The sequence below is a fragment of the Zalophus californianus genome, chromosome 10 (genome assembly GCF_009762305.2).
Source record: "Zalophus californianus isolate mZalCal1 chromosome 10, mZalCal1.pri.v2, whole genome shotgun sequence".
Classification (NCBI taxonomy): Eukaryota; Metazoa; Chordata; class Mammalia; order Carnivora; family Otariidae; genus Zalophus; species Zalophus californianus.
In genome coordinates, this window is record NC_045604.1 from 21,389,209 (window position 1) to 21,401,710 (window position 12,502).

The following is a 12,502-nucleotide window of genomic DNA, read 5'->3' on the forward strand; positions in this document are numbered from 1 at the left end:
AGTCACCTTCCCCTTCAAAAACCTAAGGAGCATTGTGGCAAAAACAAAGGAGAATACCCAATCTTTTTTCCTTGTCAAAAGTGAAATAGCAGGAACAGAAACCAGATTACCTAAATCAATTGGTCCTTCTCTTAATCCATCTAATTCATACAATCTTCCATTTACAGGAACATAACTGACAAAGTGAAAAGCATCTTCTTCTTTTGCTGATGTCTTTGCATCAAATTCAAACATTTGCTGTCTACAGTAAAGAAAAAAAAATAGTGAGAGACAAACAAGCAAAAAAGAAAGTGTTTATTTAACAAAAAGTCTCTTTACCTGGCAAAACTGTTGTGTACTTGTCGAATCACATCTGAATTGCTCAGTGCCAAACCTTTCATCTAAAATAATTGTTAAAGTAGCCTATTAAAAAGAGAACTATCACAAATAGAGCATTTTAGGAATAATAAGATTATACTCACAGCTGCATCAAAACTTTGTGAAAATTCTTTAAACTCTGATAATGTCTCTCCCAAATGGACATCTTGATGGGTACAGTTCAACAACACACTTACTATAGCTTGGGTAGCACAAGCATTGTTAATTACCTATAAAACATAAAAGCAAAAATATTATCAATTTATTTTTTTAAAAAGCAGCTTTTAACTGATGACAATGCCCTCCAAAATATGAATAACGTTAACAGTTTTCAAAATGTATTTCATATAGTCTTAACATAAACATAATAAATGTCTTTAATTCCATTCTAATGTATTTTCAGGAATTTGCTGCAATTCTGGAGTTGAGGATACTAGGAAACCAAATAAATTAAATAAACTCATAATATCAGTGAAACCAATCCAGTTAGGGTAATAAGACCAATCTTTCCTGATCTAAACACAGCTGATTAAATCAACAGAACTTGTCCCCCCCTCCTATTCACACTTCTTCCTAAATTGAGTCCTGCCTATCCAAATTTAACCCATATTTCAGTATTCAGCACAAGCTCCAACTCACCTAGGTGGCTTTTAGAGAAATTATCCAACAACTGCTATTAGTTTCTACCTTCAAGTTCCTAAAAAGGATATATACTGTCCACACATTTTTTCAGCTCAGTCATATATAGTCTTTGCACTGCTGTCATCTAGTTGTTAACTATTTATTTAACAAATTATGTGGACCTTACATTTTAGAGTGAAAAAACATTTAGATAGCACTTACTATGTGCCAGGTACTTTTCTAGGCACCTCACATGTATTAATTCTTTTAATTCTCTCAACAACCTATGAAGGAGTAATATTATTATCCCCATTTTACATTTGTGGAAGCTAAGGCACAAAGAAGTTAAGTAACTTGCCCCAAGGGCACAGAGCTAAGCAACAGGCAGATAGTCTCATTCTAGAATTTGTGCACTTAGCCACCATGTTAGGCTGGCTCTATACATATATATGGTCTAACAAGATTATAACCTACTGTGGACAAGGGCTTCTTCCATATTTCCTATAGCCCCTATACAGTGTTGAGACTATAGAGCTAGAAAGAACCTCAGATGATCAGTGTGAATACCAGCAACATTAATTATAAAGTTGAACTTAAATTTGGTGAATGATTTTTAAAAATACAGTTTAGTCCTATTGCTATATTTTGTTACTACATTATAATTAAATACTATTTTCTAAATAGAGTCTTTCCAAAATGCTAATTCACTTATGATTTTACAATTTAGCAAACTATTTATAACCTGCCAGATTTCAGAAGAAAAATTTTCAATTATCTTCTGTCTTTTTAATTCTTATATTCCTCTACTTATTGTGTTGCCAGAGGCTTTGGAGGTCTTGTGAAATCCACTAGATCTTACATCGTTTGCTGCAATATGTTTGAAAAATTCCTTGATAACACTGCTTTCTCTACTAAGAAACATTCTCTTACACCCAGTTCTCAAACAAATATAATGATACCACCACACTTCGGATATTCCTCTCTGATATTATCTTGTACTCAAAACCATCTTATAATTGACAAATTAGAGAAAACTAACAGGAAGTCTAGAATCCAATTAATATTGCTGATTTCTTTTAATATGTATTTTTCTCTGAATCACAGTTGTTTAGTAAATTTGGAGAAAAAATTTCACTGACTAAAGGAGACTTCATAAAGGTGGTTAACTAACACTTTGTAAGACTCAGTGCCCCTTTATCTTGGACCAAAATTATCTGGGATAAAATTATCTGGGAATGGGTTGGTAGGAGTGAAGTTAGATGAAGTTAAAATTTATATTCATTCACACATTCTTTCAAATTCACACATTAAGGACACACAATGTACACAGCGCCAGGCTAGATGCTGAGGCTATGGCAGAGAATACTCTCAAACATTCCTATGACCTAAGGACTTCAAATCTGTAATCCATCACTTTAGAAAACTTTTTTAAAGAATTAGAAAAAAAAAAAACTCCTTCCAAAATCATCAAGTTATATACATTAAACATGCAATTTTTGTATAATCAACTTCAATATTTTTTTAAAAAGACAAATATCCTGTGGTTACTATTTCTCCTTCAATGTTAATAATGATTCACACTGTCCATGATTTATTACAACTTATTTTGTGTGTGTATGAAGAATAGTAATCATGGTGTGCACGAATATAAAAAATACCTTTCCAGGTTTAAAAATGAGTTTAGCACCACCAAGTGGTTATGCTACATATAGCATAGAATTGCCAAAAGAAAAAAGACCTTAGGGGTGCCTGGGTAGCTCAGTCGTTAAGCGTCTGCCTTCGGCTCAGGTCATGATCCCAGGGTCCTGGGTTTGAGCCCCACGTTGGGCTCCCTGCTCCGTGGGACGCCTGCTTCTCCCTCTCCCACTCCCCCTGCTTGTATTCCCTCTCACTCTGTCTCTCTCTGTCAAATAAATAAATATCTTAAAAAAAAGAAAAGAAAAAAGACCTTAAAAAGGGTACCTCCATATAGTCATTCAAGTATTTACTAAGCACCTGCGGTGTGCCAGACATTGTGGTGTGTGGGATGCACAGTGAACGAGAGAGTTAGAGAGGTCTTTCATCTCATGAAACTCACATAAAAATCACCTTATATACATCTACTTGGCAGAACTTTAACTTTAGTTCATGTCACAAAAAATTCACTGCAGCATAAATTATTTTGTAGTTCCCAACTTTTTAAATCTTTAATTTATCCTGAGTATTCTATTATATGCTCTGGCTTGCAACATTTTCAAAAAGAGTAGTAGAGTTTAACAGGAAACGGAAGACTAGAGTAAGAGATCACAGACAGGGCTGGCCCAGGCCCTTAAGAATTTGGTTTGAATTCCTTTGAGAGAACATATATTCTTTAGTTCATCTAGGCTCTTCACTCCCTATTTCTTACACACAACCTGATTCATGCATGCATACATGTTGCCAACCTGATACTGCAGCCATTTGACTTATAACCCCTGGACTAGAGAATAACTTCTTTTCATAGTTTATATAAAAGAATATGGTGGGTGCTCAGAGGAATGCTCCTAAAGTAGTTTAAGGTACTGCATTATAAATTACAATCTTCACTGAGTTGTAGCTATAAAATAAAATTTTCACTATTTATACTCAAGGGAAAAAAAGGTTGAGAATGAAACTGTGGGTTCCTAAAGGGAAGGTGACTCTAAAATAAACACAAAACAAAAAAAGTATATGCCCTGCCTGTGAAAAATTTAGAAAAAATCCATACATGAAAGAGATGAATAAAAAACCAAAATGATGAAGGAAGAAATCATCTTTAACTGAAGTATCAGGGGTTTCTCTATGAATGTAAAAAAAAATTTTTTTAAAGGTTTATTTATTTATTTATTTATTTGACAGAGAGATAGTGAGAGAAGGAACACAAGCAGAGGAGAGGGAAAAGCAGACTTCCCGCCGAGCAGGGAGCCCGATGCGTGTCTCGATCCTAGGACCCTGAGATCATGACCTGAGCCGAAGGCAGATGCTTAATGACTGAGCCACCCAGGTGCCCCTATGAATGTAAAATTTTTAACAGAACTTTTGAAAGCTTGACAGGACCTAGAGAATAGAGAAGGAAATTCATTCAGGGAAGCGAGAGGGTATGAACAAAGGAACAAATTTACATGGTATGTTCAAGAGACAATGTGCATACTGGTTTGTATTAGAATGGCTGTGGTCAGGGTATGGCATCATTTGCTACCTTGAAAATCACTGACCTTGAGCAATTAGTAGTTTGCCCTAGGAGCAAAAGATTTTTAATAGGGAAATAACATAATAAAAAGTTTTTTTTTATTATGAAAGATTCAGTCTGACAATTTACAGCAAGGATTGAAGACGGCTGAAAACAGAAACAAGATCAGCTGGATTGCTACCCTAATGCAGATATGAAACAATAAAAGGTGATAGATTAATGGATATATGAAACCTCCATCACACAAATATGCAAGTCAGAATTCTAGGAGTCAGGAATACAACTATAAAAAAAAAAAGGTTGGGCACCTGGGCAGCTTAGTTGGTTAAGCAACAGCCGTCGGCTCAGGTCATGATCCTAGAGTCCCAGGATGGAGCCCCGCAACGGGCTCCCTGCTCAGCAGAGAGTCTGCTTCTCCCTCTGACCCTCCCCCTCTCATGCTCTCTCTCTCTAACAAATAAGTAAAATCTTAAAAAAAAAAAAAAAAAAAGGTTGAGCGCCTGGGTGGCTCAGTTGGCATCTGCCTTTGGCTAAGGTCATGATCCTAGAGTCCCAGGATGGAGCCCCGCAACGGGCTCCCTGCTCAGCAGAGAGTCTGCTTCTCCCTCTGCCCCTCCCCTTGCTCATGCTCTCTCTCTCTCTCAAATAAATAAATAAAATCTTTAAAAAAATAAATAAGGTTAAAAAAGATAAGGGAATACTAATAACCATATGAAACAATTTTGTAAATTTAAGGTAAAATGGAGAAATTTTTTAAAAATCTTATCAAAACCAAGTCAAGAAATAAGTGATCTTTTAAGTTGAACCAGTAGTTACATATACTTACAAAGAAAATACCAGGCCCAGAATTGACTGTAAAAGCCCAGAATTGGCTGTACAGGCCAATTCTATCAAAATCTGAAGAAAAAGATCATCTAAATTTTATACAAATTCTTTGGAACTATAAAAAAAAGAGGAAATTCCAATTCATTCCATGAAACCAGCAAACCCCAGTACTAAACCTAATCAAAGCCATTATAAGAAAAGAAAATTAAGGCCCATTTCATTCATAAATACAAATGCAAAACACTAAACAAATAATAAATCTGACAGTACATAAACAGAGAATGTATCATGTTCAACTGGGCTTATACCAGATATGAAGGATGATGTAATATTTAGAAAAATCATGAACATAACTGACTGCACTAATTTATTAAAAGAGAAAATAAACACAATCGTTACAGTAAGTACAGAAAAAGCATTTGAAAATTTTTCATAATAAAGACACTCACTAAATTAATAACAGAATGCCCTTACCTGAGAAAGAACATTTTAAAAAATAAAAATAAAAACCTGAGTAAACATTATCCAAAACAAGAAAATGGTAAAAGCATTCCCTTTAAAATCATGATGATTTCTGGGGCGCCTGGGTGGCTCAGTCGTTAAACGTCTGCCTTCGGCTCAGGTCATGATCCCAGGGTCCTGGGATCGAGCCTCACATCGGGCTCCCTGCTCCGCGGGAAGCCTGCTTCTCCCTCTCCCACTCCCCCTGATTGTGTTCCCTCTCTCTCTGTGTCTTTCTCTGTCAAATAAATAAATAAAATCTTAAAAAAAAAAATCGTGATTTCACTGAAGCTCTTAGGCAATAAGAAAAATAAATTAGAAGCATAAGGATTTGAAAGGAGGAAATAAGACTGTTATCATTTGATATAGTAATTTAGATAGAACCCTCTCAAAAAAAAAACAAATAAATATTAGAGATAATAGAAGAGTTTAGCGATATAGCTAAATATTAAAACATAAAAGTGAATTGCATTTTTTTACCAGCATCGAACACCTAGAAAATTAATTGAAGAGAAGATAGGATTTATAATTACAACAGAAATATCAAGGAGTTAGGATAAATCTAACAAAAGAGGAAATGACCTCTACAGAGAAAATTATACATGTTAAAGATAATAAAGTTCTAAAGAGATACATACTATGTTCATGACTTAATTTGAAGATATAAATTCTCCCCAAATTGATATATATAGTCAATGCTATTCCAGTCAAAATTCCAACAGAATTTTTCATACAACTTGATGACTCTGAAATTTACATGAAGAGCATGGGGCCAAGAACAGAAGGATATTTCTGAAAAAGAGCAGGGAGGGGAGACATGACCTATTAGATATCGGACCTTAAGAAGAAGTGAAAGGAATTAGGACAGTGATACTGGCACAGAGACAAACTGATGAATGGGACAGAGGACAGCCCAGAAAACACACACACACACAACTCTGATTTACAACAGAGGTGTAATGTTAGATAAGTAGGGAAAACAACAGATGTTTAATAAATGAGGCTAGAAAAAAATGATGATCCATATGGAAAAAGATAAAACTGAACTCCTACTTCACTCACCAAAACCCAACTCCCAATGAATTATGGACATAGATGTCAAAAATTAAAATTTAAATACATAGGTAAATATCATTTACAATTTCACACAGATAACAATTTCTTAAACAAGATACAAAAAGCACTGGCTCTAAAATATAAAATTCTATTCATCAAAAGACACCCAGGTAAAACATTAAGGTGCCAACTTGAAGAAGCAATATCAAGAATACATAAACAACTCATACAAATCAAAAAGAAAAGCACGATTCACCCCAAAGAAAAAGAAAAATAAATAGAAATTTCAGAGAAGAAACACATATGGCTACTTTCAAAATGATTAGTGTCCAAGCAGACATAAACCAAGACCACAATGAAGTACCATTTTAGGACAAGCAGGCTGGCAAAAATTAAAAAGGCCTGACAATACCACATCAGAGCATGTGGCTACACAGTTACTCAGATATTGCTAATGGGAGTGTAATTGGAGCATCTACTTCAGAAAACATTTTGATACATTTATGTATCACATGAAGTAGTCAATTCTACTTCTAGGTATACACCAGAAGAAATCTGCACATATACAACAGCAGACATGTATGTAGAAAAATGTTTATGGCCACACAATTCAGAGTAACTCATGTAAAACCCAAATGCCAACCTAGGAAGAGTAAGTAAATAAACCCAGCCTGTTCATGCAGTTGATATTATACAGCATGCAAAATAAAGGAAATACTATGATGAACAAGTTATAGAAGAATCTTAAAGATATAATATTAAGTCAAAAAGTAAGTCCCCCCAGGAGTCCTGGGATCGAGCCCTACATCGGGGCTTCCTGCCTGGCTGGAGGCCTGCTTCTCCCTCTCCCACTCCCCTTATTTGTATTCCCTCTCCCGCTGTCAAATAAATAAACAAAATCTTAAAAAAACAAAAAAAAAGTCAGTCCCCCAAAATCACACAGAGGATGTGAGAGATGAAATGAAATGAATCACTTATGTCAAGGGGTTTTAAAGTGGAGCCATGAGGGATGCCTGGGTGGCTCAGTTGGTTAAGCATCTGCCTTCAGATCAGGTCATGATCCCAGGATCCTGAGACTGAGTCCCGCCTCAGGCTCCTTGTTTTATTAAACAAATAAAATAAAATAAAATGGAGCCAGGAGGCCAATAAGGAAATGGGCTTTATGCACATCCTCACAGAATAAAACCACGAACTTTGAATGGGCAAAAGGGAATAAATTCCAAGGCCTCTGCCCATACACCTGCAACTTGCTACAGTAAGACTTTGTTTAGTGAAAGCCTTAGCAACCAATTATATTCAGTCAAGATTAGTTTTCTGTGAGCCAACACCAATAAAAATTCTTTGTAAACAACACATACAAACATTCCTTTTGTCTTTTAAAACCCTTGATTTTCGGGGCACCTGGGTGGCTCGGTCGTTAAGCATCTGCCTTCGGCTCAGGTCATGATCCAAGGGTCCTGGAATCGAGCCCCGTGTTGGGCTCCTTGCTCCGAGGGAAGCCTGCTTCTCCCTCTCCCACTCCCCCTGCTTGTATTCCCTCTCTTGCTCTGTCTTTCGGTGCCAAATAAATAAATAAAATATTTATAAATAAATAAATAAATAAATAAATAATAAACCCCTTGATTTTCATTCCCTAGGGAACACAATTTGGATTGCTACCCAAATCTCTGCTCCCCAACTGCAATTTTGAGACCCCAAATAAATGCTTTTATTTTATTTCAGCACTGCCTCTTTTCTCAATTGATAAGCATAATACTTTTTATCTAGCCAAAATTTTATATACATACACCCTTTTTAGGATTACAAAAAATACATAAAAAGAGAAAGCAAGGGGGTTGCCTGGCTGACTCTTGGTTTTGGCTCAGGTCATGATCTCGCAACGAGCCCCAAGTCTGGCTCTGTGCTCAGTGCTGAGTCTACTTCAGATTCTCTCTCCCTCTCTCTCCTGCTCAAACTCTCTCTCTCTCAAATAAATAAATTCTTTAAAAAAAGCAAGGAAATGATATACCAAATTCAACAGGAAAGATTACAAGGAATGGAGGGAGGGAGAATGAGAGTTATGTTGAACAGTGGGTGAGAGAGAAGGAAATAATAGATGAAGTTTACTTGGTTGGTGAGTTCTTAGGTGCTTAACATAGTACTTAAAATTATGAAACAAACAAATAAATAGGAGTCATGAGTGTGTGTCATCAATCAAGGATTATCATAATCCCATTCCATGTACCTGAAGATGGATTTTTTTAAAAAAGAAAAAAAACAGGCATCATCATTGATTGCTATGTCTTCCTCCTTCATCCCCACATCCAATCCATTACACATTAAGGGTGCTAACTACTTTATCTACTAAGTATTATTCAAATCTGTTCATATTCATCTCTACCACCAGTCTTTCATCTACTTTTGCATGTACTTCTGCAAAAGCCTCCTGATAACTAGTCATATTCTACACCACTGTCTCCTCCTCAAATGCATTCTTCACACTATAGCCAAAGGGAATCTCTTCTAAATAAAAATCTGATCGTGTCATACTTCTTTAAGCACTTCAATAACCTTCTATTACTCTTAGGATACAGACAAAAAGCCTCAATCATGGCCTAAAATACAATGCATGATATGACCTCTGTCAGCATATTTGGCAGAAGGCTGATATTCTCTAATAACCATCTTCTCCTTCTTCCATATAAATTAAGTACCCAAATTTTATCTGGGTTCATGACCACCTGGAATGAAGACAACTTTCCCACTCTCCTTTGCTGCTAAGTACAGCAATGTGACTGAGTTCTGGCCAGAGAGAATTAAGTATGTGACATTGGCAAATTCTAGAAAATGTCCATAAAAGGAGAGAAGTGTGCTGTCATCCTCTTTCTGCTTTCTGGAATGTGGAATTAAGATAGAATGGCTAAAACTCCAACAACCATCTTGGGCCGCGAAGTAATCTTTAGAATAGAATCCACACACAAAGGAACAAAACAAAAGAGCCTGTAATCCCGACAGTTCTCGGAAGTGAAAGAGAAAAACTTCTATTTCTTATAAACCATTGTGTCTCTACACCTAACTTACCTAATTCTGATTAACATGCTGCCTGTTCAGCCTCACATCTCATGCCACCTGCCCCCTGCTCTGTATATGTCAGTTACACTGGCCTTCTTTTAGTGCATTTTACGTCTTACTCCCTTTTGCTATAAAGCTGTTACTAATCTGGGATGATCTTCAACCTCTTTCCCCCATTTAACACCTACTTAACCTTTAGACTTCAGCTGAACCGTCACTTTCTCAGAGTTTTCTCAGATCTCCCTAAAGGGGTCAAGTCCCATTTTATATATATATAATAAAAAACTTAATCTTGCCCAAAAAGAGGCCTTACCTTTGCCCTTGGCTCCTGGGAGCTAAACCCTAAGCTCTTGAAAAGCCAGGCCTCATAAGAGCATCTTTGTTTACCTGGGCATATGGTCCACAAAGGTAGTCTAACACTGTGATTTCGGGTAGAATTTTGGGTCAACAGTATCAGCTCAACCTCCAAGGTGACTGGAGACTGAAGTCAGCCACATTGGGTGGTCAGCCAGGTCTATGAGACTGAGGCCAAAAAAAAAACCTCTGGATACCAAGAATTGGTTGAGATTCCCTGGATGACAATGCTCTGTATATACTGTCACATATGGTTACCAGAAAAGTTAGTGCCATCTGTGACTCTATTGTTAGAAGACAACTGGAAGCTCTCAGCAAGGAAATTTCCCAGACTCTGCCCCATCCATCTCTTCCCTTGGCTGAATTTAATCTGTATCTTTCACTGTATTAAATCATAACTGTAACTATAACAGCTTTCAATAAGGTCTATGAAGTTTTTCTGGCAAATTACAGAAACTGAGGGTGGTTTTGGGGACCCCCCAAATTTGTAATTGTCAGAAGTGAGGGTGGCTTGGGGAACCTGAATTCTGTAGTTGGTGTTCGAAGTGAGGGTGGTCTCAGATTGTTTTCAAACTTCACAGTATGATATGGTTGTCATTTCACTCTACTTAGTACTTATCACCACCATAATTTTGTATTTCATTGATTAAAACCAATCTCTTCAACTAAACTCTAAGCACCTTGTGGGAAGGGATTATGACTGTTTTTCATTCTTCAAGCACCTAGCAGAGTATCTGGCACATTGTAGGCAATCATCCTTTCCTGGAAGGCTGAATAGATAGACAAACCCAGTACAAACTTAGCAAGTACAATCTTAGCAAGTAAATCAGTGAAAAATGATAACAAGACAATGATGTTTTGCAGAGAAGTATTACCAAAATGTCATTTCCTACCCACAAATTATAATTACGAGATTCTTTTCTCAATACTTTATTAATCAGTGATCCGTGTACATGCATTCCTACAATTAGAGTGTATGACCAGCTTAAGACAGTCAGTTTTACTATTACCTCTCTAAATTGGTGCGATTCCATCCATAAAGACCAAAACTATATACTTAGTTAATATTTATGAACTCTATCATAAATAAATATAATTTTAATTACAATTTCTGAAAATAGGAGACTCCTGGATAAAATTATTAGTTCTTGAAGCCTAGAATTAAGGATTTTATATTTATGCAATGCAAAGTTTCTGGCATAGGCTCATAGGAGGCATACACTAAAAAGACTAAAAGATACTATTGGGAAATTACTGATCTGTCCGTTCACTAAGAACTATTGAGATAATACAGTACAAAAAACACCCAGTATTATTGGAAAATCACTAATCCTAGACATTAATAAACATGGCAGGAATAATACAAATAAAACATTAAATTATAGTTAAGACAGAAAGACAGACCTAAAAAAATACAGACCTAGAAAAATATCACAAATTCAAACCCTAGTACCATTTTTCTTTAGAGTACTTTCTTTTACCTTAAAAATACTTAGACCTCTATAAATCATTAACGCCGTAGTGTTAGTGAATACTAGTGTTAATTGTAATATTCTTAGAGATGAAGAGCTCAGTCTACATTTACTGGATATCTACTATGCGCCAAGGACTGTACATAGAAACAAAAGCCCAGACTCCCAGGTTCACAATTTAGTGTGGAAGAAATTAAATGCACACATATACACAGAAAAAATCCGGAAGAATATAAATCATTTTCAGTGGTTATCTCTGAAGCAGGGATTATAAGGGACTTTAATTTCCTATATCATATAGTTACAATGCTTAAATTTTGTAAAATGAATATATATATTCATAGAACTTAAAATATAAAACCTTTCTTTAAAAGGAGAAAAAACACCTGAAGGGCTTTTAAAATTACCTGTCTCCTACTTTTTCTCTACTATTGAGATCTTGAAAATCACAAACTGTGGTTTTGAAATTATAATTATTGTTGTACAATAATACATCAGTACAAGTAATATATAAATTATATAGTTATATATAAATGTATAAATTATTTGTGTTAGAAAAGTAACTAGAAACTCAAAATGTTGATCATGAAGAGATTAGTTAAATAAATTATAGGACATTTACACCAAGAATACTTTTAAAAGAGGCAACGTTGTCATGTGGTCAAGAGCATAAACTTCAGAGCTACAGTGCCTGAGCCTATACTCCAGCACTGTCAATGACTAGCTGCATAACCTGGGCAAGTTTCATAAGCTCTCTGGGATTGTTTCCACATCTGTGAAATAATAAGGAATCTATAAAACCACAAAGCATTGTTGTATCAGCTACTATACATAAATTAATACATAAAAAATAATACATATGGAAGTATCTAATAAGCCTTCAGAAAATGTTAGCTAATACTATTATGTGTATGGAAATGGAACAGAGTCAGACTTTTAACATTAAGTGAAAAAAGATACAAAATATTTTGTATAACAATCCAGTTTTAGTAAGAAAATTATGAGAATGTGTTAGCATATAAAAAGACAATGTGGGAGATAGTATAACATGTGGAATCACAAACCTGTGTTTTAGACC

General features: G+C 35.6%; 1 protein-coding gene across 4 annotated transcripts in view; it reads right to left on the reverse strand.

The window, feature by feature from the left end:
- Nucleotides 1-12,502, reverse strand: part of UCHL5 (ubiquitin C-terminal hydrolase L5) — a 41,023-nt gene that overhangs the window by 16,041 nt on the left and 12,480 nt on the right. For 3 of the 4 annotated variants that reach the window (XM_027610019.2, XM_027610018.2, XM_027610020.1), the window contains 3 exons: nt 462-587; nt 319-380; nt 111-241 (listed from right to left, as the gene is read on the reverse strand). In XM_027610019.2, the coding sequence (XP_027465820.1) occupies nt 111-241; nt 319-380; nt 462-587 (319 nt within the window). Of the gene's footprint in view, nt 1-110; nt 242-318; nt 381-461; nt 588-6,129; nt 6,284-12,502 lie in introns of all 4 variants that reach the window. The other variant, XM_027610021.2, reaches the window with a different exon arrangement.